General features: G+C 45.9%; 1 protein-coding gene across 3 annotated transcripts in view; it reads right to left on the reverse strand.

Moving 5' to 3' along the window:
• letm1 (leucine zipper-EF-hand containing transmembrane protein 1) overlaps positions 1–23,419 on the reverse strand; it is a 38,729-nt gene extending 15,310 nt beyond the window's left edge. Inside the window, exons 1-9 of one of the 3 annotated variants that reach the window (XM_064953096.1) lie at positions 23,158–23,419; positions 21,178–21,235; positions 13,836–14,364; positions 7,837–7,980; positions 6,480–6,617; positions 5,347–5,550; positions 4,478–4,597; positions 1,458–1,589; positions 841–1,074 (exon numbers count right to left, since the gene is read on the reverse strand). In XM_064953096.1, the coding sequence (XP_064809168.1) occupies positions 841–1,074; positions 1,458–1,589; positions 4,478–4,597; positions 5,347–5,550; positions 6,480–6,617; positions 7,837–7,980; positions 13,836–14,364; positions 21,178–21,235; positions 23,158–23,236 (1,638 nt within the window). In that variant the 5' untranslated portion in view covers positions 23,237–23,419. Of the gene's footprint in view, positions 1–840; positions 1,075–1,457; positions 1,590–4,477; positions 4,598–5,346; positions 5,551–6,479; positions 6,618–7,836; positions 7,981–13,835; positions 14,368–21,177; positions 21,236–23,157 lie in introns of all 3 variants that reach the window. The other 2 variants (XM_064953095.1, XM_064953097.1) reach the window with 2 other exon arrangements.
• Between the last annotated feature and the right edge of the window lie 1,831 nt (positions 23,420–25,250).

Genomic DNA, 25,250 nt, shown 5'->3' on the forward strand with positions numbered 1-25,250 from the left:
GTCTGTGTGTTGCCTTGATGCCCTCTAGGACAGGTGTCTGTGTGTTACCTTGATGCCCTCTAGGACAGGTGCCTGTGTGTAGCCCTCTAGGACAGGTGCCTGTGTGTTACCTTGATGCCCTCTAGGACAGGTGCCTGTGCGTTACCCTCATGCCCTCTAGGACAGGTGCCTGTGCGTTACCCTCATGCCCTCTAGGACAGGTGCCTGTGCGTTACCCTCATGCCCTTTAGGACAGGTGTCTGTGTGTTGCCCTCTAGGACAGGTGTCTGTGTGTTGCCCTGATGCCCTTTAGGACAGGTGTCTGTGTGTTGCCCTCTAGGACAGGTGACTGTGCGTTACCCTCATGCCCTTTAGGACAGGTGTCTGTGTGTTGCCCTCTAGGACAGGTGTCTGTGTGTTGCCCTGATGCCCGTTAGGACAGGTGCCTGTGTGACCTTGATGCCCTCTAGGACAGGTGCCTGTGCGTTACCCTCATGCCCTCTAGGACAGGTGCCTGTGCGATGCCCTTTAGGACAGGTGTCTGTGTGTTGCCCTCTAGGACAGGACCCTGTGTGACCCTGACGCCCTCTAGGACAGGTGCATGTGTGTTGCCTTGATGCCCTCTAGGACAGGTGCCTGTGTGTTGCCTTGATGCCCTCTAGGACAGGTGCCTGTGCGTCACCCTGATGCCCTCTAGGACAGGTGTTGGTCTGTGTGTTACCCTGATGCCCTCTAGGACAGGTGCCTATATGTTACCTTGATGCCCTCTAGGACAGGTGCCTGTGTGTTACCCTGATGCCCTCTAGGACAGGTGCCTGTATGTTACCCTGATGCCCTCTGGGACAGGTGCCTGTGTGTTACCTTGATGCCCTCTAGGACAGGCGCTGTGTCTCGTAGTGTCTCTGAGTGTACAGCCATGTCCACACTAGTGAGGGAGTATTCTGTCCTCTCTGCTGCGTCCGCCAACCTCTCCATCTCTCGGTCCTTGTTATCCTGACGTATCGCTGCCTCCTCCTGCAGCGTGGCTTCCAGCTTGGTCTTGTTGTCCACCTGGGACAGCTCCATCTCAGCCACCTTAACCTGGGCCTCCTTAGCCTGGAGGGAGACACCACCAAGTCATATAAACCTCTAACCGACCCCGGGCCTCTAACCCCGGGCCTCTAACCCCGGGCCTCAAACCCCGGGCCTCAAACCCCGGGCCTCAAACCCCGGGCCTCAAACCCGGGCCTCAAACCCGGGCCTCAAACCCCGGGCCTCAAACCCCGGGCCTCAAACCCCGGGCCTCAAACCCCGGGCCTCAAACCCCGGGCCTCAAACCCCGGGCCTCAAACCCCGGGCCTCAAACCCCGGGCCTCAAACCCCGGGCCTCAAACCCCGGGCCTCAAACCCCGGGCCTCTGTGAAATGGAGGGCGCTACACCTGGATTCCACGGTAGTATACCAACCCTATAAAATAGTTTGTACTATACTCATACATACCACTATGTCAGGCAGATTCTGCAGGGTGGTCTTGAGCTGGTCTGCAGGTGAGAGAGTATCTGGGAGGAACATGGCTCTGGAGAGGAGGAGGAGTGAGGTGGGGATGTGCTGGTTCAGGTGCAGCTCCAACCACTGGAGAAGAGGAACACACACAACTTACTACCCCAGGTTACATCTAATCACAGTGAAGAAGAAGTCTTGTGGTTTACCAGGTTACATCTAATCACAGTGAAGAAGAAGTTGTGTGGTTTACCAGGTTACATCTAATCACAGTGAACAAGAAGTCGTGTGGTTTACCAGGTTACATCTAATCACAGTGAACAAGAAGTCGTGTGGTTTACCAGGTTACATCTAATCACAGTGAACAAGAAGTCGTGTGGTTTACCAGGTTACATCTAATCACAGTGAAGAAGAAGTCGTGTGGTTTACCAGGTTACATCTAATCACAGTGAAGAAGAAGTCGTGTGGTTTACCAGGTTACATCTAATCACAGTGAAGAAGAGGTCTTGTGGTTTACCAGGTTACATCTAATCACAGTGAAGAAGAAGTCGTGTGGTTTACCAGGTTACATCTAATCACAGTGAAGAAGAAGTCTTGTGGTTTACCAGGTTACATCTAATCACAGTGAAGAAGAGGTCTTGTGGTTTACCAGGTTACATCTAATCACAGTGAAGAAGAAGTCTTGTGGTTTACCAGGTTACATCTAATCACAGTGAAGAAGAAGTCTTGTGGTTTACCAGGTTACATCTAATCACAGTGAAGAAGAAGTCTTGTGGTTTACCAGGTTACATCTAATCACAGTGAAGAAGAGGTCTTGTGGTTTACCAGGTTACATCTAATCACAGTGAAAAAGAACAGTGCTCCGGGCAGCCGAGCGGAAATGGAGGAAAACTCGCCTCCCTGCGGACCTGGCATCCTTTCACTCCCTCCTCTCTACATTTTCCTCCTCTGTCTCTGCTGCTAAAGCCACTTTCTACCACTCTAAATTCCAAGCATCTGCCTCTAACCCTAGGAAGCTCTTTGCCACCTTCTCCTCCCTCCTGAATCATCCCCCCCCCCTCCCTCCTCCCTCTCTGCAGATGACTTCGTCAACCATTTTGAAAAGAAGGTCGACGACATCCGATCCTCGTTTGCTAAGTCAAACGACACCGCTGGTTCTGCTCACACTGCCCTACCCTGTGCTCTGACCTCTTTCTCCCTCTCTCTCCAGATGAAATCTCGCTTCTTGTGACGGCCGGCCGCCCAAAAACCTGCCCGCTTGACCCTATCCCCTCCTCTCTTCTCCAGACCATTTCCGGAGACCTTCTCCCTTACCTCACCTCGCTCATCAACTCATCCCTGACCGCTGGCTACGTCCCTTCCGTCTTCAAGAGAGCGAGAGTTGCACCCCTTCTGAAAAAACCTACACTCGACCCCTCCGATGTCAACAACTACAGACCAGTATCCCTTCTTTCTTTTCTCTCCAAAACTCTTGAACATGCCGTCCTTGGCCAGCTCTCCCGCTATCTCTCTCAGAATGACCTTCTTGATCCAAATCAGTCAGGTTTCAAGACTAGTCATTCAACTGAGACTGCTCTTCTCTGTATCACGGAGGCGCTCCGCACTGCTAAAGCTAACTCTCTCTCCTCTGCTCTCATCCTTCTAGACCTATCGGCTGCCTTCGATACTGTGAACCATCAGATCCTCCTCTCCACCCTCTCCGAGTTGGGCATCTCCGGCGCGGCCCACGCTTGGATTGCGTCCTACCTGACAGGTCGCTCCTACCAGGTGGCGTGGCGAGAATCTGTCTCCTCGCCACGCGCTCTCACCACTGGTGTCCCCCAGGGCTCTGTTCTAGGCCCTCTCCTATTCTCGCTATACACCAAGTCACTTAGCTCTGTCATAACCTCACATGGTCTCTCCTATCATTGCTATGCAGACGACACACAATTAATCTTCTCCTTTCCCCCTTCTGATGACCAGGTGGCGAATCGCATCTCTGCATGTCTGGCAGACATATCAGTGTGGATGACGGATCACCACCTCAAGCTGAACCTCGGCAAGACGGAGCTGCTCTTCCTCCCGGGGAAGGACTGCCCGTTCCATGAACTCCATTGTGTCCTCCTCCCAGAGCGCTAAGAACCTTGGCGTGATCCTGGACAACACCCTGTCGTTCTCAACTAACATCATGGCGGTGGCCCGTTCCTGTAGGTTCATGCTCTACAACATCCGCAGAGTACGACCCTGCCTCACACAGGAAGCGGCGCAGGTCCTAATCCAGGCACTTGTCATCTCCCGTCTGGATTACTGCAACTCGCTGTTGGCTGGGCTCCCTGCCTGTGCCATTAAACCCCTACAACTCATCCAGAACGCCGCAGCCCGTCTGGTGTTCAACCTTCCCAAGTTCTCTCACGTCACCCCGCTCCTCCGCTCTCTCCACTGGCTTCCAGTTGAAGCTCGCATCCGCTACAAGACCATGGTGCTTGCCTACGGAGCTGTGAGGGGAACGGCACCGCAGTACCTCCAGGCTCTGATCAGGCCCTACACCCAAACAAGGGCACTGCGTTCATCCACCTCTGGCCTGCTTGCCTCCCTACCACTGAGGAAGTACAGTTCACGCTCAGCCCAGTCAAAACTGTTCGCTGCTCTGGCCCCCCAATGGTGGAACAAACTCCCTCACGACGCCAGGACAGCGGAGTCAATCACCACCTTCCGGAGACACCTGAAACCCCACCTCTTCAAGGAATACCTAGGATAGGATAAAGTAATCCTTCTCACCCCCCCTTAAATGATTTAGATGCACTATTGTAAAGTGGCTGTTCCACTGGATGTCAGAAGGTGAATTCACCAATTTGTAAGTCGCTCTGGATAAGAGCGTCTGCTAAATGTCGTAAATGTAAATGTGGTTTACCAGGTTACATCTAATCACAGTGAAGAGGTCTTCTGGTTAAAGTGTTTAGTAGGTTTAATGTAGGCTGTCTCAGTCTCTCCACCATTAGGACACTGATATGTTAATATATAATAATATGGGTGGTTTTTACCTGCTGGAGCTGTTCTCTCAGCCTCTCCTCTGTGACTCCCAGAGCTCTCATCCCTCTGACTCGACAGGCTGCCTGGAGCTCATTCACACTCAGAGTGTCCACCCCCTCTTCAGCTATCAACTGTACTGACAGAGAGAACAGTATTCAGTAGTATTGATTCAACATGGACGACAGATTATATATGTTCTTCATTCAGGTGAGTGATTAGGGTTAAAAGGTCAGGGTGTCTAATGTCTGACCTTGTCATCACCACAGATAGCTCATATTTTACTTTTCATTTATATTTAACCTTTATTTTACTAGGCAAGTCAGTTAAGAACAAACTCTTATTTTACAATGATGGCCGACCCCAGCCAACTAACTAACCAGGACAACTCTGGGCCAATTGTGCGTCGCCCTATGGGACTCCCAATCACAGCCAGTTGTGATACGGCCTGGAATCGAGCCAGGATCTGTAGTGACGCTTCTAGCACTTAGATGCAGTGCCTTCGACCGCTGCGCCACTCGGGAGCCCAAGGTCGTAGCTAGAGGTTAGGGGTCAGAGATTACGGATGGCTCGTAGCTTCATGATCACCCAAACACACTTATTTTTTGACTTGCCGAGTTAAATAAAGGTTCAATAAAAAAGTATACGTTGGAAGGCTCAGGGGTTAAAGGTCAGGGGTTTACAGACCTTGCTGTCAGAGCGGATGGCTCATAGCTTCATGATGAGTTGAAAGGGTTAGGGGTTAAAGGTCAGGGGTTAAAGGTCAGGGGTTAGAGGTCAGGGGTTACAGACCTTGCCGTCAACGCGGATGGTTCGTAGCTTCATGAGGAGTTGAAAGGGTTAGGGGTTAAAGGTCAGGGGTTAGAGGTCAGGGGTTACAGACCTTGTCGTCAGCGCGGATGGCTCGTAGCTTCATGATGAGTTGAAAGCGAAGGAAGTTGTTGGTTCCTATAGACTGTAGCTCCAACAGACGACAAAGAGCAACCAGCTGAGGACGAGTCAGGTTGTCCAGAGTCAACTCATCCTCAAACAGCTTAGAGAACCTGATGATCTGCTCATTACTGGGACGCTCCCCTGAGTCACGGATCTAAAGGGGAAGAGACCAAGACACAGGGGGAGGGGGCAGAGAAGGTTAGGGGGACAGAGGAACAAGGGGGGCAGAAACAGAGACACGGGGGAGAGAGACAGAGGGGGACAGAGACAGGGGGGGACAGAGACCGAGACAGAGGGGGGGGGGGCAGAGACAGGGGGAACAGAGACCGAGACAGGGGGGACAGAGACAGAGGGGGACAGAGACAGGGGGGACAGAGAGACCGAGACAGGGGGGGCAGAGACAGGGGGAACAGAGACCGAGACAGGGGGACAGAGACCGGGGGGACAGAGACCGAGACAGGGGGGACAGAGACCGAGACAGGGGGGACAGAGACCGAGACGGGGGGGACAGAGACCGAGACAGAGGGGGGGGGGGGGGAGAGACAGGGGGAACAGGGACAGTGGGGACAGAGACCGAGACAGAGGGGGGGCAGAGACCGAGACAGGGGGAGGGGGGACAGAGACAGGGGGGGACAGAAACAAAGACAGGGGGGGGACAGAAACAGAGACAGGGGGGGGGGGGGGACAGAAACAGAGACAGGGGGGGGGGACAGAAACAGAGACAGGGGGGGGGGGGGGACAGAAACAGAGACAGGGGGGGACAGAAACAGAGACAGGGGGGACAGAAACAGAGACAGGGGGGGGACAGAAACAGAGACAGGGGGGGGGGACAGAAACAGAGACAGGGGGGGGGGCAGAAACAGAGACAGGGGGGGCAGAAACAGAGACAGGGGGGGGGGACAGAAACAGAGACAGGGGGGACAGAAACAGAGACAGGGGGGGGGCAGAAACAGAGACAGGGGGGCAGAAACAGAGACAGGGGGGCAGAAACAGAGACAGGGGGGGCAGAAACAGAGACAGGGGGGGGCAGAAACAGAGACGGGGGACAGAGGCGTTTTGACTGTAGCGATAGATGGATGGTACCTTCTGAAAGAAGGTAGAGAACTCCTCTGTGACGTTTCCCTTGGCAACCTTGTTCCTCAGAGCGATCTCCTCTACAGTGTCCTGGAGGAATTTAGCCATCTCCAGCTTCACACGCAGCTCCGTCTTCAGCCTCTCCTCCTGGAAAACACACATTAGATCAGGGAGGGCTAAGGTCAGCGGCAGGGCTAGATTAAAGGGGAGATCAGAGGTGTGGCGAGGAACCTAAAGAAGGCTATGGCTGGTGTGAGGACCCTCCCACTTTGTCTTCACGAATTCTCTCTTTGCTCTTCTTTTCCTTAATAGGATGTTGGTGGGTGGAGCCGGGAGGGTTGTCAGCGAAATGGGACACACCTGGGCTTGGGTATATCTTTAGCTCTATCTTTGTAGTGACTGGGTGTATTGATACACCATCCGAAGTGTAATTAATAACTTCACCCTGCTCAAAGGGATATTCAATGTCTGCTTTTAAAATGTTTACCCATCTACCAATAGCTGCCCTTCTTTGTGAGGCATTGGAAAACCTCCCTGGTCTTTGAATCTGTTTGAAATTCCCTGCTAGACTGAGGGACCTTACAGATAATTGTATGCGTGGGGTACAGAGATCAGGTAGTCATTCAGAAATCATGTTCAACACTATTATTGCACACAGAGTGAGTCCATGCAGCTTATTATGTGACTTGTTAAGCACATTTTACTCCTGAACGTATTTAGGCTTGACATAACCAAGGGGTTGAATACTTGACAAGACATTTCAGCTTTTCATGTTTAATTCATTTGTAAAAAATATAATTCCACTTTGGCATTACGGCATATTGTGTGTAGGCCAGTGACACAACATCTAAATGTAATCTATTTTTAGAAATTCAGGCTGTAACAACCAAATGTGGGAGAAAGGTCCAGGGGTGTGAATACTTTCTGAAGGCAGTGGGGTCAGTGTTCCGGAAATGAACATTTATATTGTGGATAAATTGGATTCTGATCATTCAACACTTGTTAAAAGTTGTAATCGTCCAACACTGCAGGGGGGGTCATCGCTTGCAGCAGCCATTCCACACACAATGATTCTCTGACACCGAACTACAGTCTCATGGCTGTTTATCTAGGAAGGCCCACTTTCTCAAATTCCCCATGAGGTGGGACAAGCTGAGAGCAGGAAATCACCCTCACTCCTCCCTGAAGTTTGTTGTAGCTTGTTAAAAACACGTGATCACCCGTCGCTGAGGGAGAATAACCACACATGGACCTCATTTGGAAGCCGTTTCCTACATGTTCTTTAACGTGACATGAACAACGATTGAGATAAATTGTTAAAATCTGGAACATTCCATTAAGATAAGGGTTAAGGAGGAGGTCCTACCTTCTTGGACTGCGTCTCAAAGGTTGAGGGCAGCATGTTGGGGAAGAGCTTCAGTGCCACAGGAAGCAGGAACTCCATGAATGGCACAATGATGAACACCAGGAAGGGAAGGAGTCGAAAGACATCGGCACAAGTTCTTAGGAACTGAGGAGGACAATAGACATTATTTAGTTAAAAGCAGTTTATGTATTTATCATGGATCCCTGTTACTCTTCCTGCGGTCTGGAAAATGTTAAAACATCACAATAATCAATAACAAAAATCCATCAGAATCCGTCAGTTTAAGCTAGAGATGTGTCCACCAATAGCAGCCTGCCACATCAGCAGAGGAAAGTGGCAGAGTTACAGCGCCAGGGATGAACACCAGTAACCGGGATCCATCTGCAAAAATATGACTCTAGTTTGCCAAATAGCACCTGGATTATCATCAAGACTATTGGAAGAATGATGATTCAAAATGACCACTTTTTGGATGACATGGGTCCATTATGCCTGGTGAAAATCAAACACTGCCTTCCAGAGTAAGAACCTCATACCAACGGTCAGCATGGTGTTGGTAGTGGGATGGTTTGGGGTCAGCGTGGTGGTGGTAGTGGGATGGTTTGGGGTCAGCGTGGTGGTGGTAGTGGGATGGTTTGGGGTCAGCGTGGTGGTGGTAGTGGGATGGTTTGGGGTCAGTGTTGTGGTGGTAGTGGGATGGTTTGGGGTCAGCGTGGTGGTGGTAGTGGGATGGTTTGGGGTCAGCGTGGTGGTGGTAGTGGGATGGTTTGGGGTCAGAGTGGTGGTGGTAGTGGGATGGTTTGGGGTCAGCGTGGTGGTGGTAGTGGGATGGTTTGGGGTCAGCGTGGTGGTGGTAGTGGGATGGTTTGGGGTCAGCGTGTTGGTGGTAGTGGGATGGTTTGGGGTCAGCGTGTTGGTGGTAGTGGGATGGTTTGGGGTCAGCGTGTTGGTGGTAGTGGGATGGTTTGGGGTCAGCGTGGTGGTGGTAGTGGGATGGTTTGGGGTCAGCGTGGTGGTGGTAGTGGGATGGTTTGGGGTCAGCGTGGTGGTGGTAGTGGGATGGTTTGGGGTCAGCGTGGTAGTGGTAGTGGGATGGTTTGGGGGTCCAGCGTGGTGGTGGTAGTGGGATGGTTTGGAGTCCAGCGTGGTGGTGGTAGTGGGATGGTTTGGGGTCAGCGTGGTGGTGGTAGTGTGATGGTTTGGGGTCAGCGTGGTGGTGGTAGTGGGATGGTTTGGGGTCAGCGTGGTGGTGGTAGTGGGATGGTTTGGGGGTCCACCGTGGTGGTGGTAGTGGGATGGTTTGGAGTCCAGCGTGGTGGTGGTAGTGGGATGGTTTGGGGGTCCAGCGTGGTGGTGGTAGTGGGATGGTTTGGGGTCAGCGTGGTGGTGGTAGTGGGATGGTTTGGGGGTCCAGCGTGGTGGTGGTAGTGGGATGGTTTGGAGTCCAGCGTGGTGGTGGTAGTGGGATGGTTTGGGGTCAGCGTGGTGGTGGTAGTGTGATGGTTTGGGGTCAGCGTGGTGGAGGTAGTGGGATGGTTTGGGGTCAGCGTGGTGGTGGTAGTGGGATGGTTTGGGGTCAGCGTGGTGGTGGTAGTGGGATGGTTTGGGGTCAGCGTGGTGGTGGTAGTGGGATGGTTTGGGGGTCCAGCGTGGTGGTGGTAGTGGGATGGTTTGGGGGTCCAGCGTGGTGGTGGTAGTGGGATGGTTTGGAGTCCAGCGTGGTGGTGGTAGTGGGATGGTTTGGGGTCAGTGTGGTGGTGGTAGTGGGATGGTTTGGGGTCAGCGTGGTGGTGGTAGTGGGATGGTTTGGCGTCAGCATGGTGGTGGTAGTGGGATGGTTTGGGGTCAGCATGGTGGTGGTAGTGGGATGGTTTGGGGTCCAGCGTGGTGGTGGTAGTGGGATGGTTTGGGGTCCAGCGTGGTGGTGGTAGTGGGATGGTTTGGGGTCAGCATGGTGGTGGTAGTGGGATGGTTTGAGGTCAGCATGGTGGTGGTAGTGGGATGGTTTGATGTCAGCATGGTGGTGGTAGTGGGATGGTTTGAGGAGGCTTTGCTGCCTCAGGACCTGGACGACTTGCCTTAATAGAAGGAACCATGAATTCTGCAGGAGAATGTCAGGCCATCTGAGCTGAAGCACAGCTGGGTCATGCAGCAAGACAATGATCCAAAACACATAATCAAGTCTACATGAAAATGGCTAAAAATAAACAAATGTGAAGTTTTGGAATGGCCTAGTCAAAATCCAGATCTAATCCCAATAGAGATGTGACAGGACTTGAAATGAGCAGTTCATGTTGAAAACCCACATGTTGCTGACTTAAAGCAGTTCTGCATGGAAGAGTGGGTCACAACTCCTCCACAGCGACGTGAGAGACTGATCAATAACTACAGGAAGCATTTGGTTGGAGTCATTGCGGCTAAAGGTGGCACAGCCAGTTAGAGTTTAAGGGGGCAATGACTCCGAATGGGAGCCCCCAGTGCCAAGGTGTCCATCCCCCACTGAAGCTGGTTCATCCAGCTCCTGCCACAAGTGGTGTTCATCTGCCCAAATTTATTTCTGCAGGCATGGATGTGCCTCAGGGCCAAAAGGGCACAGCATGGAGGCATCGCTGTGTTCTTTGCAAAATGAAGTCCCTCATCACCTGCACCACATGCTTGGTGACCCTCTGCTTTACAGCAGAAATAGACTGCTATGGCACCTGGCATCCGCAGCACAATATTGTGTAGAGGACTGAAGGTCTTCCAAATATTGAAAGTGTTATTTTGTAAATATTTGTGTATATATTTTTTCATGTTTTTTCTCCGTTTTTGGGGGGTGTGTGTTAGAATACTATTTTGGTATTTTGTATATAGTTATTCCATTCAAAATGTATAACTTCAACAATTTGGCCACTTGGGTACATTTGGGCTACTTGTGTGGGACACCTGGGTGACTTCATGATAAATGTCATGTAAGCACACTCATTTTGGAAGTTATCATTCTGAAACTTTGTACAAGCACTGTTGCCCTCGTGGTTTTCACTGAAATTGTCCCCATCATGTTTGTTTTGTCTTGTTCATTTTAAAGATGATACAACAATAAAAAAAACATGTTTTTTTCATTGTATTATCTAAACCAGATATATTGTGTTATATTCTCCTACATTCAATTCACATTTACAAACTTCAGTGTGTTTTCTTTTAAATGAAATCAAGAATATGCATATCCTTGGTTCTGAGCCTGAGATAAAGGCAGTTAGAAATTGAAAAAAGTAGGGGGGGTAGCTGTAAGAGGTTAATTTTGGTGAATCTCTTATACAATGTGTTTATGTACAGCAACCCCAGGTGTAAAATAGTAAATAATGGTTACTTCTCAGAAATGTTGCTTTTAAGAGGAGTAAAACAAGGCTGTCCATTATCTCCATATCTATTTCTTATGGCCATTGAAATGTTAGCTATTAAAATTAGAACCAAAAAGAACATGAAGGGGTTAGAAATCCAGGGGATAAAACAAGTGTTAATGTATCCCTCTATATCCCGATGACTCTAGTTTTTTCTTAAGTTCGCAAGCTGGATCCCTGCACAGTCTGAAGATCTTGATCACTTGTCTAGCCTCTCTGGACTAAAACCCAATTATGAAGAGAGTACCATATTACGTAATGGATTGTTTAAAAAAAATGGGCAGATGGTGAAGTAGACATCCTTGGTATTCATATCTCCAAAAATATAAATTAACTTCCCACAATCAATTTCAAATCTGAGGTGCAGTTAGTTGCGGATTTCTGAGGCTGGTAACGAAAATGAACTTATCCTCTGCAGCAGAGGTAACTCCAGGTCTTCCTTTGCTGTGGCGGTCCTCATGAGAGACAGTTTCATCATAGCACTTGATGGTTTTGGCAACGGCACTTGAAGAAAGGTTCAAAGTTCTTGAAATTTTCCGGATTGACTGACCTTCGTGTCTTAAAGTAATGATGGAGTGTCATTTCTCTTGGCTTATTGGAGATGTTCTTGCCATAATTTGGGCTTGGTGTTTTACCAAATAGGGCTGTTTTCTGTAAACCACCCCTACCTTGTTACAACACAACTGATGGGCTCAAACGCATTAAGGAAAGAAAATCCACAAATTAACAAGGCACACCTGTTAATTGAAATGCATTCCAGGTGGTGACTACCTCATGAAGCAGGTTGAGAGAAAGCCAAGAGTGTGCAAAGCTGTAATCAAGGCAAAGGGTGGCTACTTTTAAGAATCTCAAATATATTTTGATTTGTTCAACACTTACTTGGTTACATGATTCCATATATGTTATTTCATAGTTTATGTCTTCACTATTATTCTACAATGTAGAAAATAGGAAAAATAAATTGGTGTGTCAACTTTTGGCTGGCACTGGGGCATACAACAATCTCAGCTCTGTAGATGTTGCTGTGAACAGACATAGGGGGTCTTGCCCCTATGTAGTTTGTTTCTGGTCACAGATTCAGAAATGGTTAAAAAAAAATCACGACACTCACTTAAAATTAACCTAACAAATAGCAGTGTTGGGCGATCTGGAAAGCCATAGTGAAAAAATAATAATATTTGTCAGAATGGTTTTCATCTTTAGCTCACAATCTGTGGATACTATATGATGAGAAAAGTTCAGTGTATACATGTAAAACATCACAGCACAATTGAAAAGTATGGTACATGGAATCCAAATGAGGGTGGTCTATGGTGATTGGTGGGATGGGCTGAGAGGCTGAGATTAAAGAGCTGAGGTCCATGGTGATAGGTGGGAATGGCTGAGAGGCTGAGAGTAAAGAGCTGAGGTCCATGGTGATAGGTGGGAAAGGCTGAGAGGCTGAGGGGGTGGGATTAAAGAGCTGAGCTCTATGGTGATAGGTGGGATGGGCTGAGAGTGGCTGAGAGGGTGGGATTAAAGAGTTGAGGACTATGGCGATAGGTGGGATGGGCTGAGAGGCTGAGGGGGTGGGATTAAAGAGCTGAGGTCTATGGTGATAGGTGGGATGGGCTGAGAGTGGCTGAGGGGGTGGGATTAAAGAGCTGAGGTCCATGGTGATAGGTGGGATGGGCTGAGAGTGGCTGAGAGGGTGGGATTAAAGAGTTGAGGACTATGGCGATAGGTGGGATGGGCTGAGAGGCTGAGGGGGTGGGATTAAAGAGCTGAGGTCCATGGTGATCGGTGGGATGGGCTGAGGGGTGGGATTAAAGAGCTGAGGTCCATGGTGATCGGTGGGATGGGCTGAGAGGCTGGGATTAAAGAGCTGAGGTCCATGGTGATCGGTGGGATGGGCTGAGGGGTGGGATTAAAGAGCTTGTTTGGTAATGTATTATTGTTGTGATTGTTGTATATAAAAGTACCATGTATGTACAGTGCCTATGGAAAGTATTGGGAGACTAGTCAGGACTAGTCAGGATCAATGCAAAGATGAACAGAGTAAAGTACAGAGAGATTCTTGATGAAAACCTGCTCTAGAGCGCTCAGGACCTCAGACTGAGGCTAAGGTTCACCTTCCAACAGGATAATGACCCGAAGCCACGCAAGAGTGGCTTCGGGACAAGTCTCTGAATGTCCTTGGGTGGCCCAGCCAGAGCACGGACTTGAACCCGATCGAATATCTTTGGAGAGACCTGAAAATAGCTGTGCAGCAATACTCCCCATCCAACCTGACATAACTTCAGAGGATCTGCAGAGAAGAATGGGAGAAACTCCAAATGCCAAGCTTGTAGCATCATACCCAAGACGAGAGGCTGTAAATACTGCCAAAGATGCTTCAACGAAGTACTGGGTAAAGGGTCTGAATACTTAAGTAAATGTGATATGTTTTTTATTTTTAATAAATTAGCAAACATTTCTAAAAACCTGGGGGGGTGTAAATTGAGGAGGAAAAAAATGCTGTTACCTAACAAATGTGGAAAAAGTCAAAGGGTCTGAATATTTTCCGAAGGCGCTGTATATGTAGCAGAAAAGGGTTAATAAAATAAATGAAAGACTACATAGGATCCCTGATCTCCTCACCTGTCTCCTCTCCCGTCGGGACAGGGGGTGCCCGTTGAGGACCTGCCACAGCATGCGTCCAGCGATGGTAGTGTCGATCCACAGCAGTCGGAAGCCGTGGTAGTAGTGTTTAACCTCGTCTAGAACACGTTGTCCTATAGTTCTCCTGACTATGGTATGGTCTACTGTAGGACTGTACACCGGCCCGCCCTCCTCGAGCTTCTTGTTCTTATCCTTCAGAGAGCGGAGAGACTTCTCTACTTTAGAGTCGTCACGGAGACATCTGGAGGTGTGTATCCACCGTACCCCGACCACGTTCCCCCTCCCTCGCCAGGATGCCGTCCACTGTGGGTACCCACCTCCCAGGTGGTACAGAGAGGAGGTGGTGGAGGAGCCTTCCACTACAGCAGAGTACAGCCTCATAGAAGGGGTGTGGTCTGTGACGTGGCCTGGAACCCTGTAGCTGTCTGATGCCGTATGCAGCGAGGGGCCTAGGAAGGAGGGTGGAGCCAAGCTCCCACCTCGGACCACCAGCCTATCACCATCCAGTCTACTGAAAACACAGAAACACTCAATAACAACATGAACAACAGAACTATTGTAAAAAAAATACTGTTCCCTTAAAATGTATATAGTATGTATAAGCTGGGAGTAGAAGCCTAAGTGTTGTTGTCCAATAGTTTACTCTAATTTGGGAAGGGGTGGTAGGGTTAGGGGAAAATATATATTTAAAAAATAATAATATGCAGACAATTACATTGATGGAAGCTACAATCTGCAATATTAAAGGCGATCTACCCCCTAAAAAATGAAATATGAACAGCACACTCAATAACATGAACAACAAAAACACCAGTCAAACCCTAATGACGCTGGGCCAATTGTGGGTCACCCCATGGGACTCCCAATTACGGCAGGCTGGGATACAGCCTGGAATCGAACCAGGGTCTGTAGTGACACATCTAGCACTGAGATGCAGTGCCTCAGATTGCTGCGCTACTCGGGAGCCCAGGAAAGAACTTCTGCCAGCAATGGAAGCTGCCAGAGCGTGTGGGGACATTACTTACATCTGCTATGACAGGCTCATTGTCCACCCTCCCTCCCAGAAGACTGGAAGGGATGAGAGAGCCACGCCCATGGGTTCATGGCTTCAACCTCCCAAAACAGACACACACACAGCTGAATGTGTATTTGTTTATTTTATGTTTGCTCTTTTCAGTATTAAGTCCATCTCTGATCAGCTACCCAGGAAAGGGCTGAAAATAGCCCATATTAATATATGTAGCCTTAGAAATCAGGTTCATGAAATCAATAACTTGCTAACATCAGATAACATTCATATATTAGACATTTGTGAAACTCTTACATAATTTAGTCTGATGATACAGCAGTAGAAAGAAGGATATAGGAGAAAGATGTGCTTATGGGGGAGGTGATGTATATATTCAGAGCCATATCCCTGTAATGTTTATAGGGGAGGTGTTGTTGTATATATTCAGAGCCATATCCCTGTGATGTTTATAGGGGAGGTGTTGTTGTATATATTCAGAGCCATATCCCTGTAATGTTTATAGGGGAGGTGCTGTATATATTCAGAGCCATATCCCTGTAATGTTTATAGGGGAGGTGTTGTTGTATATATTCAGAGCCATATCCCTGTAATGTTTATAGGGGAGGTGCTGTATATATTCAGAGCCATATCCCTGTAATGTTTATAGGGGAGGTGTTGTATATATTCAGAGCCATATCCCTGTAATGTTTATAGGGGAGGTGTTGTATATATTCAGAGCCATATCCCTGTAATGTTTATAGGGAAGGTGTTGTATATATTCAGAGCCATATCCCTGTAATGTTTATAGGGGAGGTGTTGTTGTATATATTTAGAGCCATATCCCTGTAATATTTATAGGGGAGGTGTTGTTGTATATATTCAGAGCCATATCCCTGTAATGTTTATAGGGGAGGTGCTGTATATATTCAGAGCCATATCCCTGTAATGTTTATAGGGGAGGTGTTGTATATATTCAGAGCCATATCCCTGTAATGTTTATAGGGGAGGTGTTGTTGTATATATTTAGAGCCATATCCCTGTAATTTTTATAGGGGAGGTGTTGTTGTATATACTCAGAGCCATATCCCTGTAATGTTTATAGGGGAGGTGTTGCTGTATATATTCAGAGCCATATCCCTGTAATGTTTATAGGGGAGGTGTTGTTGTATATATTTAGAGCCATATCCCTGTAATGTTTATAGGGGAGGTGTTGTATATATTCAGAACCATATCCCTGTAATGTTTATAGGGGAGGTGTTGTATATATTCAGGGCCATATCCCTGTAATGTTTATAGGGGAGGTGTTGTTGTATATATTCAGAGCCATATCCCTGTAATGTTTATAGGGGAGGTGTTGTATATATTCAGAACCATATCCCTGTAATGTTTATAGGGGAGGTGTTGTATATATTCAGAACCATATCCCTGTAATGTTTATAGGGGAGGTGTTGTTGTATATATTCAGAACCATATCCCTGTAATGTTTATAGGGGAGGTGCTGTATATATTCAGAGCCATATCCCTGTAATGTTTATAGGGGAGGTGTTGTATATATTCAGAGCCATATCCCTGTAATGTTTATAGGGGAGGTGTTGTTGTATATATTTAGAGCCATATCCCTGTAATGTTTATAGGGGAGGTGTTGTTGTATATATTCAGAGCCATATCCCTGTAATGTTTATAGGGGAGGTGTTGTTGTATATATTCAGAGCCATATCCCTGTAATGTTTATAGGGAAGGTGTTGTATATATTCAGAGCCATATCCCTGTAATGTTTATAGGGGAGGTGTTGTATATATTCAGAGCCATATCCCTGTAATGTTTATAGGGGAGGTGTTGTATATAGTCAGAGCCATATCCCTGTAATGTTTATAGGGGAGGTGTTGTATATATTCAGAGCCATATCCCTGTAATGTTTATAGGGGAGGTGTTGTATATACTCAGAGCCATATCCCTGTAATGTTTATAGGGAAGGTGTTGTATATATTCAGAGCCATATCCCTGTAATGTTTATAGGGGAGGTGTTGTTGTATATATTCAGAGCCATATCCCTGTAATGTTTATAGGGGAGGTGTTGTTGTATATATTCAGAACCATATCCCTGTAATGTTTATAGGGGAGGTGATGTATATATTCAGAGCCATATCCCTGTAATGTTTATAGGGGAGGTGTTGTATATATTCAGAGCCATATCCCTGTAATGTTTATAGGGGAGGTGTTGTTGTATATATTCAGAGCCATATCCCTGTAATGTTTATAGGGGAGGTGCTGTATATATTCAGAACCATATCCCTGTAATGTTTATAGGGGAGGTGTTGTTGTATATATTCAGAGCCATATCCCTGTAATGTTTATAGGGGAGGTGCTGTATATATTCAGAGCCATATCCCTGTAATGTTTATAGGGGAGGTGTTGTATATATTCAGAGCCATATCCCTGTAATGTTTATAGGGGAGGTGTTGTTGTATATATTCAGAGCCATATCCCTGTAATGTTTATAGGGGAGGTGTTGCTGTATATATTCAGGGCCATATCCCTGTAATGTTTATAGGGGAGGTGCTGTATATATTCAGAGCCATATCCCTGTAATGTTTATGGGGGAGGTGTTGCTGTATATATTCAGGGCCATATCCCTGTAATGTTTATAGGGGAAGTGCTGTATACAGTGCCTTGCGAAAGCATTCGGCCCCCTTGAACTTTGCAACCTTCTGCCACATTTCAGGCTTCAAACAAAGATAACTGTATTTTTTTTGTGAAGAATCAACAACAAGTTGGACACAATCATGAAGTGGAACGACATTTATTGGATATTTCAAACTTTTTTAACAAATCAAAAACTGAAAAATTGGGCGTGCAAAATTATTCAGCCCCTTTACTTTCAGTGCAGCAAACTCTCTCCAGAAGTTCAGTGAGGATCTCTGAATGATCCAATGTTGACCTAAATGACTAATGATGATAAATACAATCCACCTGTGTGTAATCAAGTCTCCGTATAAATGCACCTGCACTGTGATAGTCTCAGAGGTCCGTTAAAAGCGCAGAGAGCATCATGAAGAACAAGGAACACACCAGGCAGGTCCGAGATACTGTTGTGAAGAAGTTTAAAGCCGGATTTGGATACAAAAAGATTTCCCAAGCTTTAAACATCCCAAGGAGCACTGTGCAAGCGATAATATTGAAATGGGAGTATCAGACCACTGCAAATCTACCAAGACCTGGCCGTCCCTCTAAACTTTCAGCTCATACAAGGAGAAGACTGATCAGAGATGCAGCCAAGAGGCCCATGATCACTCTGGATGAACTGCAGAGATCTACAGCTGAGGTGGGAGACTCTGTCCATAGGACAACAATCAGTCGTATATTGCACAAATCTGGCCTTTATGGAAGAGTGGCAAGAAGAAAGCCATTTCTTAAAGATATCCATAAAAAGTGTTGTTTAAAGTTTGCCACAAGCCACCTGGGAGACATACCAAACATGTGGAAGAAGGTGCTCTGGTCAGATGAAACCAAAATTGAACTTTTTGGCAACAATGCAAAACGTTATGTTTGGCGTAAAAGCAACACAACTCATCACCTTGAACACACCATCCCCACTGTCAAACATGGTGGTGGCAGCATCATGGTTTGGGCCTGCTTTTCTTCAGCAGGGACAGGGAAGATGGTTAAAATTGATGGGAAGATGGATGGAGCCAAATGCAGGACCATTCTGGAAGAAAACCTGATGGAGTCTGCAAAAGACCTGAGACTGGGACGGAGATTTGTCTTCCAACAAGACAATGATCCAAAACATAAAGCAAAATCTACAATGGAATGGTTCAAAAATAAACATATCCAGGTGTTAGAATGGCCAAGTCAAAGTCCAGACCTGAATCCAATCGAGAATCTGTGGAAAGAACTGAAAACTGCTGTTCACAAATGCTCTCCATCCAACCTCACTGAGCTCGAGCTGTTTTGCAAGGAGGAATGGGAAAAAATGTCTGTCTCTCGATGTGCAAAATGATAGAGACATACCCCAAGCGTCTTACAGCTGTAATCGCAGCAAAAGGTGGCGCTACAAAGTATTAACTTAAGAGGGCTGAATAATTTTGCACGCCCAATTTTTCAGTTTTTGATTTGTTAAAAAAGTTTGAAATATCCAATAAATGTCGTTCCACTTCATGATTGTGTCCCACTTGTTGTTGATACTTCACAAAAAAATACAGTTTTATATCTTTATGTTTGAAGCCTGAAATGTGGCAAAACGTCGCAAAGTTCAAGGGGGCCGAATACTTTCGCAAGGCACTGTATATTCAGAGCCATATCCCTGTAATGTTTATAGGGGAGGTGTTGTATATATCCAGAGCCATATCCCTGTAATGTTTATAGGGGAGGTGTTGTATATATCCAGAGCCATATCCCTGTAATGTTTATAGGGGAGGTGCTGTATATATTCAGAGCCATATCCCTGTAATGCTTATAGGGGAGGTGTTGTATATAGTCAGAGCCATAACCCTGTAATGTTTATAGGGGAGGTGTTGTATATATTCAGAGCCATATCCCTGTAATGTTTATAGGGGAGGTGTTGTATATATTCAGAGCCATATCCCTGTAATGTTTATAGGGGAGGTGCTGTATATATTCAGAGCCATATCCCTGTAATGTTTATAGGGGAGGTGCTGTATATATTCAGAGCCATATCCCTGTAATGTTTATAGGGGAGGTGTTGTATATATTCAGAGCCATATCCCTGTAATGTTTATAGGGGAGGTGTTGTATATATTCAGAGCCATATCCCTGTAATGTTTATAGGGGAGGTGTTGTATATATTCAGAGCCATATCCCTGTAATGTTTATAGGGGAGGTGTTGTATATATTCAGAGCCATATCCCTGTAATGTTTATAGGGGAGGTGTTGTATATATTCAGAGCCATATCCCTGTAATGTTTATAGGGGAGGTGTTGTATATATTCAGAGCCATATCCCTGTAATGTTTATAGGGGAGGTGTTGTATATATTCAGAGCCATATCCCTGTAATGTTTATAGGGGAGGTGTTGTATATATTCAGAGCCATATCCCTGTAATGTTTATAGGGGAGGTGTTGTATATATTCAGAGCCATATCCCTGTAATGTTTATAGGGGAGGTGTTGTATATATTCAGAGCCATATCCCTGTAATGTTTATAGGGGAGGTGTTGTATATATTCAGAGCCATATCCCTGTAATGTTTATAGGGGAGGTGTTGTATATATTCAGAGCCATATCCCTGTAATGTTTATAGGGGAGGTGCTGTATATATTCAGAACCATATCCCTGTAATGTTTATAGGGGAGGTGTTGTATATATTCAGAGCCATATCCCTGTAATGTTTAGAGATTATTTGTCAAGGGTTACTGAAGTGTTGTGGTTGCAGCTTCACCTGCCTCATCTCAAGCCTTTTCTTTTGGGGTGTTGCTATAGGCCACCAAGTGTAGTCAGTATCTAAATAATATGTGTGAAATGCTTGATAGTGTATGTGATGTAAACAGAGAGGTCTACTTTCTCAGGGACCTGAATATTGACTGGTTTTCATCAAGCTGTCCACTCAAGAGGAAGCTTCTCACTGTAACCAGTGCCTGTAACGTGATTCAGGTTATTAATCAACTTACCAGGGTGTTTACAAACACTACAGGAACAAGATCATCAACATGTATTGATCAAATTAATGCTCTATCCGTACCCATTGGATGCAGTGATCACAATAGTGGCTATATCCAGGAAAGACAAAGTTCCATAAGCTGGGCCTAAAAGAGTGTATAACAGATCCTATAAAAGATTGACTTTCAAGTGGAGGATGTTAAAAATCTTTGTTGGTCCGATGTGATTAATGAGGAGCATGCAGACGCAGCATTTGATGAATTTATGAAATTGCTCCTTCCAATTATTGATACACATTGTACAGAGCCATTATAGCATGGAACTCTGTTCCATATCATATTGCTCAAAATGAACAAACCTTTTTTTTAAACCCAGACACGGCACAACGCCTCTCCCGTTTGACCTAAATGGTTTGTGTTTATGTATGTGTAGGCTGTGTGCCTTCTGTAAAACTTATTTTTTATTGATTTAGTTCTGACCTTGAGCTGTTCTTGTCTATTAAATGTTCTGTATTCTCATGTTTCATCTTTTATATGGACCCCAGGCTGAGTAGCTGCTGCTTTTGCAACAGCTAATGGGGATTCTCATAAAATCCACCCAAAAAAACAATAACCACACCACACTCATTGACAATATGAACAGAATAACCCCAGCATGGTGATTAATTTAACTGTTACTTTGTATCAGTTAGAAACTACCTTTGACTGGAGAGTCTGAGAGATGTACAGCTGAAACAGGAGCCATCTTGAAGCTTCCCTGAAAACACAGAGAGAAACAGATATATTGACCTATAAGGCAACAGAATAGTACATGACAGGGCAGAGAGTCAGTTTACAGTATGCCACCCATTCATCATCCAGGATGGATACTACAGCCAGCTTGGGTCCATCGGGCCCCACTGCCCTTCGGTCCTCGAGGGGTTTGCGAAACCACCCAAGGCAAAACAGCAGCCAGACCTCCTCAGCCATTGCTCAAGTTGTCTTCATCAGCAGCTCTATTGTAAGAACCCTGTGCTATCCTGGAGCACAAGTACAGGACATTACAAAGCTGCTTCCGACCGTTCTATGACCTTTGCCGGGAACTGTCGTAGTCCACGTGGGGTCAAACGACATCAGGAGAGCGAGCTCAGAACTTCTGAAAAATTATTTTAAAGAACTGATTCTAGCTCTGAAAGATGACAAAAAGCAGCCAATCAATTCAGGTCCGGTACCATCATTGGGCCACGGGTGTGAAGGATTCAGCAGGCTACTGGCATTACACACGTGGCTAAAAGATTACTGTAACTCTGTCGGACTGACTTCTATAGATACTACACCTACATAAACACCTACATAAACACCTACACCTACATAAACACCTACACCTACATAAACACCTACACCTACATAAACACCTACATAAATGTTCAAATTCATGCAATAAACAACCCAATCAGTGAGTAAATGTGTCATGAACAGATCTAATGTCCTCTGCATCAATGAACTGATTGATGAAATTGAGAGAATTGAGACTGCTGGCATGTCCCTGCTACTCCCTCACAACATGTCTCCATGCTTCACAACATCCAGACCGACTAAATGTGTTTTGCTCTGGTGGTTTATACCAGGTTTAACTTGCCATGTAAAACAGGTCTGTCTCGGGGGTGCTGAGATATATACAGCGAAACTGCACCATAGCAGGCCAGGGAAACGGCACCATAGCAGGCCAGGGAAACGGCACCATCCCTATGAACGAACCTGCCCTCGAATGACGTCTCCTCCCATTACTACATTCGCAAGGTGTGGTGCCTGAAGCGATCACATTTCCGACCACGATACACCGCCAAAAAAACATACAGGACGTGTTTATAGATATAACAGCATAACAAAATACATTGGAATGGAAATTGACTGAAAGCTGTCGAGGATCTGAGTGGATGCGCCAGACTAGAGAGCTTTATTAGAATAATGACCGTCGCATAAACACCAACCGGGGAGCCTGCTGATAGGGAGATGTGACAGGAGCCGTTAGTTGTAGCTAACGTTAGTTGTAGCTACGTCTTCTAGGCCTCACGGACCGTCCCCCCCAGACCCTGCCATTAGTCTTGGCCTTAGATGACCTGACAATGTAATCACAACCTCTGCAACAGAAACACGTTCAATGCCCACGTTGAACCGCTTAGTTAACGTTGTTAATAGATGAGCTGGAATCGGTCTAGAAGTTGCTGCCGCGCCTCTGTCCACAGCGCTGTCATGCCCGGTGTAATAGAGCAACAAAGGCCGGGACGGGACCATGCCACAACACACGTTTCTGGAACCGGTATACACCGTTACCGGCGGAGCTACTGCTAGTTGCTAACTATAGTAACTTATTAACAGAAATAGCCCGTATAGTTAGCTGACGTTACCATTATCTCAGTGAAACAACTTGTTAACCTCTACACGGTCATAAAACACGTTTCGCTATGAACATTTATCTTTCTACAAAGCCAAGCGTTTGACTAACGTTAGTTATTTAACTGTCTGAACCAGCTAATCTAGTTTAACTACGGTTTCCTCATTAACCAACAATGACATTCACAGCTAAACAGCATTGGCAGTCTAGCTACAATGTTAAAACAAGCTAATACAAATCGAAACATAAATTACAACAAAAGACTTCAACACGTATCGACAGTCGACATGAAGAATCCTTCTCACCGTTGCGGAAATCGCTCTTTAACGAGCGAGATGTTTTCATCAGTGGAGTGCGAGACCTCGTCAACAAGATTAACGCCATGTTCCTGGCTCCGATAACGGCTTTTAGTCGGTCAAACTAATGGAAAACTAACGTACTGCGCTGCTAGCTACTTTAATATGGCACTAGCTGAACTAGCCCCATGTCCTTGCTTTCTCCGTGGGTGAGTGCGGCGAGGTGGATGAACTGCGGATTATATTGGCTTCCGTCTTCGTCGTTTTTCTTCTTCTTCTTTAAAGTTTAATGGCAGTCTACACCTATTGGTGAATCGCCGCCACCTACTGTACCGGGTACATAATTTAATATACTCCATTGCGGGAAGGGGGGGATCCGAGATAATACAAAAATCAATCAAACAACCATCCCACTCCTTCAGTCATATTCAAATCACATCTCCACACAGGTGCCTGTGAGGACGGAGCATTCATCGACAGGATTCATTGTAATGCCTCTGCAGAGAAGTCACTGAGTCCCAAAAAACGCTCAGCTGCACTCCTGGTACCTGAGAAGCCCACTTCTCATTATTCTTACTGACGCCAACACAACCAACATTTTAATAGAGAATTCAAGACAGATCTCTCTGATAACAACATCGATTCAAAACCCTTATTCCAACCAAAAAAATACTAAGAACTAAGTTTGGATTTACTAGTTTCCACCACCAATTTAGTTCTCTTATTCCCTTCTGCATTCTCCACTGTAATCCAATTCCTCTCACACTCTTGTCCACTCCACACGAAATCTGATTCAAACAGAACATCCACTTCCGCCATTTTCCCGTTGATTTATCTCTTCCCGGAGACCGATTTGAGTAGATTACCGTTCGCCTGGCAGCAGGATAGAATGGCAGCAACATGAATGCAGATTTGTTTTCTGTTTTCAAAATAAGAGTAAAATCAATCAAATGTTATTGTCACATACGCCGAATACAGCAGGTGTAGACTTTACCGTGAAACGTTAACCTTCCAACTATTTCCCAACAATTCAAGTCAAAAAGTAAGAAACATTTGCAAAGGAGGAAATAGTAATAAAATAAAACAACAATAATGAGAATATACAGTGTCGGTCAGAAGTTTTAGACCACCTACTCATTCAAGGGTTTTTCTTTATTTTAACTATTTTCTACATTGTAGAATAATTGTGAGTTTGAGTTTATTTTTATTTTTCCAGGGATAGTGCACATGATTCAACATTTCAGTAAAAAGTGCCGGTTTTAGCCAGCCAGCTAATTTTCAACCGCAGTCCCTGGGCAGGTTATTAAAAACAATTACAATAACAATACATACAATCAGTGAGCACATGCAGAGCAACATAGGACAAGCAAGATGTAGAATGCAGACAGAGAAACATAGCACAAAAAGCAACAGGACAAAATCCATAAAATCAACAAAGTGTTTCCACACCTCACAAGCTACAGACAACAGACAACATGGAAAGCGGCAATACACAACTAGAGATTATGTTCACAAATCTGATTGACCTTTAGCCATGTCTTCATGTTTTTTGTGAAAGTGTGATAGATGGTGCAGTTGTGTGTGTCTGATGGCAGTGTAAAGCTCTCACAGAGAAAGCAGATTGACTAAAGGCGCTTTTCCTTATTGGGATCGGTGTCACTTCCATGGGACGGTTGAGCTAACGTAGACTAATGCGATTAGCATAAGGTTGTAAGTAACAAGAACATTTCCCAGGACATAGAAATATCTGATATTGGCAGAAAGCTTAAATTATTGTTAAACTAACTACACTGACACATTTACAGTAGCTATTACAGTGAAATAATACAATGCTATTGCTTGAGGAGAGTGCACAATTTTGAACATGAAAAGTTGTTAATAAACAAATTAGACACATTTGGGCAGTCTTGATACAAAATTGTGAACAGAAATGCAATGGTTCATTGGATCAGTCTAAACCTTTGCAAATACACTGCTGCCATCTAGAGGCCAAAATCTGAATTACACATGGGCTGGAATAATACATTATGGCCTTTCTCTTGCATTTCAAAGAAGATGGTACAATTTTTTTTTACAAAAGAACGTTTGGATTTTTATTTATA

The sequence above is a fragment of the Oncorhynchus masou genome, chromosome 32 (assembly GCF_036934945.1).
Source record: "Oncorhynchus masou masou isolate Uvic2021 chromosome 32, UVic_Omas_1.1, whole genome shotgun sequence".
Lineage (NCBI taxonomy): Eukaryota > Metazoa > Chordata > Actinopteri > Salmoniformes > Salmonidae > Oncorhynchus > Oncorhynchus masou.